Below are 5,906 nucleotides of genomic sequence, written 5' to 3'. Positions count from 1 at the left end.
GAGATTGTATTATAAAATTAAATTATATAAGGGTGTGTGTGTGTGTGTGTGTGTGTGTGTATGTGTGTGTATAAATAAATTAATATATCTCTTTCTCAAACTAAAGGAAACCTTTTAAAAATACTTTGCAAACAATATTGTGAATACAATACAGACCTGGAAAGGGAAGTACTCATGAACATAGTACTAATAGTGCTATCCTTGGAAAAGTTTGCCCCCTAAGAGGAAGTGCTCAGGATAAATGTTAAATATTTTTGGCTTAATGACACTCCTCTGAATCATGTGGGAGTCTCAGGCTTAAGCTCAATTGTCTCTCACTGGGACACTCATTCCTGGGAGGGTGTTGTGGAGGCTGGAGATGAGAGAGGGAGGACACATCTCTTTATAGCAATATCCTCTGGCTGATTGTGGAGCAATTTGCTCTACTCCAAAAGGAGTTCCTCTCCAGTGTTCCTTGGATGAAAGTAGAAACATGCACCCTAGGGCCTCGATAATGAATGAGAATAAACACAGCGCAATGTGAGGTCTTGGGAAATCTGATATAAGTGCAGGAAAAAAATTCAGTGCTGCTGAAAGAAATGCTTAAAGTGAGTTTGGGCTAATGTCACCTAGGCAGCACTGGAGATGTAGATATTGTATTAAGTAGTGAACAGGTATTGCACAGACTGTAGAAGTTTCCTTACCCCTTTCGGCCAATGTTACTCAACCCTGACCCGCGATGACCTTCATGGCCATTTACTGCTTTGGCCTCTCTGCTGGGACTTTGTCAAAGGAAGATCAGTCAGGATTTATAGTCACACTGATGTTTGTGATGTGGACTTTTTCCCATGAATATAGGGTAAATGTCCACAGGTCCAATTTGCCCACTAACTCAATATTATGTCCATAAAACAGCTGCCAAGCTTCTGCCAGGTCATATCTTACCAAATTTGAACTATTTGTCTGATAATGTATAATCTAAGCCTCTTCTACAATGAGGACTTTCTTTTTAGAAGTGAGTTAATCACTGGCAAGTAGAAGAAAGAGGAAAGAGGATCATATAAAAAGGGCCTCTAAAAAGACCTTCAGAAAAAATATCTTAATAGCATTTTGCATAAGCTTACACCTGGCATTGACATTCTCACAGCATAGTCTCTATCTGGAGAAAAAAGGCTGCTAGCGTTTATATACTTTCAACAGCCCTGAAAATATACTGCCAGGTCTGGCCTACTGAGCATGGTATCATAGTGTCACCTTTTACACTTATTTAAAAGGCAGTCTAAAAAGTCACAGTGAATTTTCTATAACCCACACTACAGTTAGAGAGTTCAGATTTTTCTTGCTCTCCAAATTCATTTTTGCAGTCATTCTTTCTTTTTTTTTGCCAGTCTGAGCCTTGACTTATGGCGTATTCTGATCATCTTTGTCTTTTGGATTGTTCTCAGAGAAACAATTGTATTGAAAATGCTAATGGTCTGAAACAAACAAAGCCTGACAAATACATCTTAATTGACCCCAAAACAGTGAGAATTCCTGAGACACAGTGAAACAAAGAATACACATTATTAATAAGGGAACAGGAATGTACCTCATAAACTTTAACAGAAGATGACAGTCTCCCAACATATGTCCTGTCACATCAACAAATCCTTATTTAAGAGTTAAGCATTGTAGAAAACTGTATGTGCCAACTGGTGCTCAGCTGCAAAAACCATCACCAGCCACACAGGCCCATAATATAACTGCCCGGATGCCAATGTTCATAATTTGGTAACGTAGTAAATAATTAAAAATAGAACTGCACTAGTTCTACAGTGCTTGAGGAGTTATCAACAAATCAAATAAGCAAAGAAAATTACTATTTCTGCTTATAATGAGCCCGGTTGTCTTACAAAGTGACGGACACATTTTGATCATTATTTGATATTAACTCTAGGAAGTCCAGTAAAATGACCTTCCCAAATTAGATTTACAAGAAACAATGTTTCCTCTAAATAATTATGATTTTTTTAAATTGCTACTTTGCAGTTTTATGTTGACTATGGTCAGACAGGCAAAATCTCTTTCGCTTCAGGAAGAATTTTAAGCTACTCTTTCAACTACTGCCATCCTATGAAGAAACAATTTGCCACATGTTTTCATGACATATTTAAAATCTTGGTCGCAATATTAAAACAAAATCTTCTTGCAAACTTCCCCAGCTTGTTGACATTGTGGTTATTTAGTATTTGTCCCACACTAGCAGATAAAAGTCCAAAGTCAAATCAGTCATACTGAACTGGGTATTGCATAAACACATATTAAAGAGAGAGTGTCAGCTTCAAAAGCTTGTGGTCTTAGAGTCTAGATCATACAGTCTGTGTTACTGAATATGCTAACTGATCTTTGACCAGCTCATGTTCAACTTTATTGGATCTAGACACTTCCACATCACCTCTGGTAGCTCTTCCTCAATGAATATCATGGTCACTTCCACTCCAACTTTCTCTTCTCCCTTTAGCTACTGGAGGTGAAATTTAAAAGAAGAATATTTAGTCTGCTGGGCTCACTGTGGCTCTGCACAGCCACCCATCCTGGAAGTGATGGTGAGCTGCAGTTCTGTGTTCACAGGTGGGTAGCTGACTGTGTGTCTATCTGCCTAGCTGAACATTAAAAGTGTATGTATGAACTTTAAAAGATAATGGTAGTAAATTCCTGAGAAAATCTCCAGAATTTCATACCTGGAAAATGTCATTAACCCTTCCCTTCATTAAACAACTCTTTCTGGTTCCCACTGTACTATGCTGAGTACACACTAATATTTTGAAGATTTGGAAAACTTTCAATTTTTGCCTTATATTTTCTTCTGTTTTCTCAAAGGAGACAAACCATATTTTATTAAATGAAGCAGGATGACAAAAGACAAAGTAAAATAATATTTTTAAGAGCTAGGGATTAGGTCACACAGAGCAGTCCAGTGTAAAAGTACTTTAAAACTTTAAGACAGATATCAAAGTATAGACAAGAAGCCACTACATCTCCACTGCTGAGGAACTGTGCAAGGAATAATGTACCAATACAATGTTTTTATATCACCTGTGGATTTCTCTGCTGGATAGACAAATGGGCCTCTAGGCAACTTTGTTCCACTAAAACACCAGGAGGCTACCTCATTACAGGGAAGAATAACTGCCTACGGCATTTTTGAGTCAATGAAATATACCTGGATTAGGGGTTACACATATTTGTGGTGTAAAAAAAACACGAGTGTTGAGTGTATAAGAGTGTCTTAACATATGGTAAAAGTGTTGCCATGCATTAGCTGCTCTACTATAACTGTTCACATGCACACTCTTAACCTGTGGTAAGGGAAAGCTAAGCCATGGAGTAAGAATATAGAACAACTGATGTGCAGTAAATCCCCACCTATTTTACCTCATGGCAAATTGCTTGTCTGACCATACTCTTACATTCATTGATTTAGCACTGTGAAGGTACAAAACAAATGTTAATTTGTAGTATGGACAGACAGCTAGCCTTAGCATTCCATAACTGCCAGAAAAATTCATCCCTACCTTTGCCATGAGCTCTGTAATACACAGTCCTCATCATCCCCAGATGCAGTTTCATACGTATGGGGAGCCTGCTCTGACGTGTTGCCCGGGGGGAGGGGCAGGGGACTGCACGTCATGAGGGACACCATCAGCAGGGGGGGATGTGGGTTGGGGAGGGAGGGACACTAGCAGGGCCAGGGGGCTGTGAGTTGGGAGTGAAGGGGCACCAGTGGGGCTGGGTGGATGGGTGGGGTGTGAGTGGAGAATGAGGGGCAGCAGTAGGGCCAGGGTCCTGTGGGTTAGATGTGAGGGGCACCAACAGAGCTGGGGGTGGTGAGGGGGGCTGTGGATTTGGAGTAAGGGGCATTGGAAGGGCCAGGAAGCTGTGGGTCAGGAGTGAGGGGCACCAGCAGGGCTGTAGGGCTGTGGCTTGGGAGTGAGGGACAAGGGCATGGGCAGGGTACTGGCATATCAGGGCTGCTCAACACCACAAAGGAGTGGTGGGGGCAGGGAGAAGGGCAGCCATAGCTGGGCCCATGTCCTGATGAGTGAAGAGGGTAGAGGGAGTTCTGATTTTCTATGATAAAAAACCCAAAATCAAATGGCAAAATGTATAGGTATTTAGAATTTATTTTATTATAATGACTGAGGCATAGGTAGGCTTTCACATTGCTTTAAAATTGTAAATGTATCAATAAAACATTGTGTTCAACTGATACCTATATAGTGGTGTTTCATTTTAAGAATAGAAAAACATGGACTTTAGGGTTTTCAATCAGAGAATTTGGGACTTTGTACCAGAGGATTGGGGATTTATGAACAGAGAAAACTAGGATCCCTGCTCATTACACTACTTGGCTGCTCACTGCTCCTTGTCTCCTACAGGGACAGAAATGCACTGAGTGCAGTGAAGGTGTTTGACTGGCAAGTAGTGGGAGGGTGCAGGTGGAGAGGGAGGAGGAATTTCACCATTAACCTAACCAGCAGTTAGCCAAGGAAACCAGTGATTCAGGAAGAAGACTGGGGATTTAGAGAGCAGATTAAAACATAGGGACTCTAGCCTAGCCTAGCTCTGAAGGTTAGCTTAACATACCTCTTAGCTTAACCTACCTGACATCAGTTCCTCCCCTCCACAAATGCAACAATATCTTCCTTTTTTCCTGTCTAATTTACCCATCTTTTACTATTTCCATGCTTCCAAATTCATCAGTTATTTCCCCTTGAGCACCAAATCTATTTCCCCTTTGCAGAATCCCTTTAAAAGTACACTAGAAACCTCAACCACACTTCTCTTACGCTTGTTGCATCTACTTTGCATACCCTAATCCTCATGCATCACCATTAAGTCAGTGCCTCATCTTCCTTTGGCTCCTCCACTTGGGCAAGATACAAATTCTGAGCCTCAGTTCTCTAGGCTCTAACATGGGGGGAATTCTGTTCACCTCCTTCCCTCAAAAGGCCAATACAGATGTTAATTATGCCTTGTAATGCAAACTAAGGATGAAAACTATAATATGGAGGCCATATGCTGAGTATCAACCATAGAATTCATGGGTTACATACCTTGCCATATTTTTGTGCATAGGATCCTGTAAGCAGCGAATGAAATACAATAATAGTTTCGTCCAAATCCCAAACAAATACACGCTGAAAAAAGAATGACAAAATTAGCATGTAAATTAGATCAGACAAATCTGTAATAATCAAAAATCAAACCACTCACAACCTGTGCTTTTAATAGGCACTTAATAAATAAGTCTATTTTGAAAATCAGCATTAGTGGTATATTTTATATTAACCTCTAAAAACAAGGATGACATTAACATTTTAATTACTATATACATTTTTTTTTTACTTGGGAAGATTTCAAATATGTAATATAGTCCAGATGTCAGTACACTCTGGGTCAATAACCTTTCTGTATTATTGCTTTAAGGTCCAGATTCTACTCTCAGATACTTATCAGAAACTCTCATTGGTTTCAGGTACTTTATGTTCATTCAGCAAAGCTAATATTAACCCTTAGTACTAGTGCTATATATGCTGCAGTGGTTCATAAAGAATGGAGAATTTCAATAATATTTTAGGGTAATATATATTATTTTAACTTTTAAATTTTAAAGGAGTATTGGTAAGAAGGTGTAGGTTGTACCACTCCATCCAGAAAGAGCACAGACCATCTGTAGATGCTTCTTCAGATTGACAAAGGGCATTTGTGCCTGAAAGCTTGCCTAGAATGATTGCATGATGAGGGGACAGCAGGGCAGGCCCTATGAGGAGAGGTTACGGGACCTGAACCTGTTCAGCTTCCAAAAGAGAAGGCTGAGGGGGGATCTTGTGGCCTGTTATAAACTAGTCAGGGGGGATCAGCAGGCATTGGGGGAGTCACTGTTC

General features: G+C 40.1%; 1 protein-coding gene across 11 annotated transcripts in view; it reads right to left on the bottom strand.

Annotated features, from left to right (window-relative positions):
* EYA4 (EYA transcriptional coactivator and phosphatase 4) overlaps nucleotides 1-5,906 on the bottom strand; it is a 241,836-nt gene that overhangs the window by 25,297 nt on the left and 210,633 nt on the right. For all 11 annotated transcript variants that reach the window (XM_019538073.1, XM_019538074.1, XM_019538075.1 and 8 more), the window contains one exon: nucleotides 5,076-5,159. In XM_019538073.1, the coding sequence (XP_019393618.1) occupies nucleotides 5,076-5,159 (84 nt within the window). The remainder of the gene's footprint in view (nucleotides 1-5,075; nucleotides 5,160-5,906) is intronic.

This window comes from Crocodylus porosus, unplaced genomic scaffold (genome assembly GCF_001723895.1).
Source record: "Crocodylus porosus isolate Cpor-Errol unplaced genomic scaffold, CroPor_comp1, whole genome shotgun sequence".
Lineage (NCBI taxonomy): Eukaryota > Metazoa > Chordata > Crocodylia > Crocodylidae > Crocodylus > Crocodylus porosus.
This window is presented reverse-complemented; position numbering and strand designations above follow the sequence as displayed.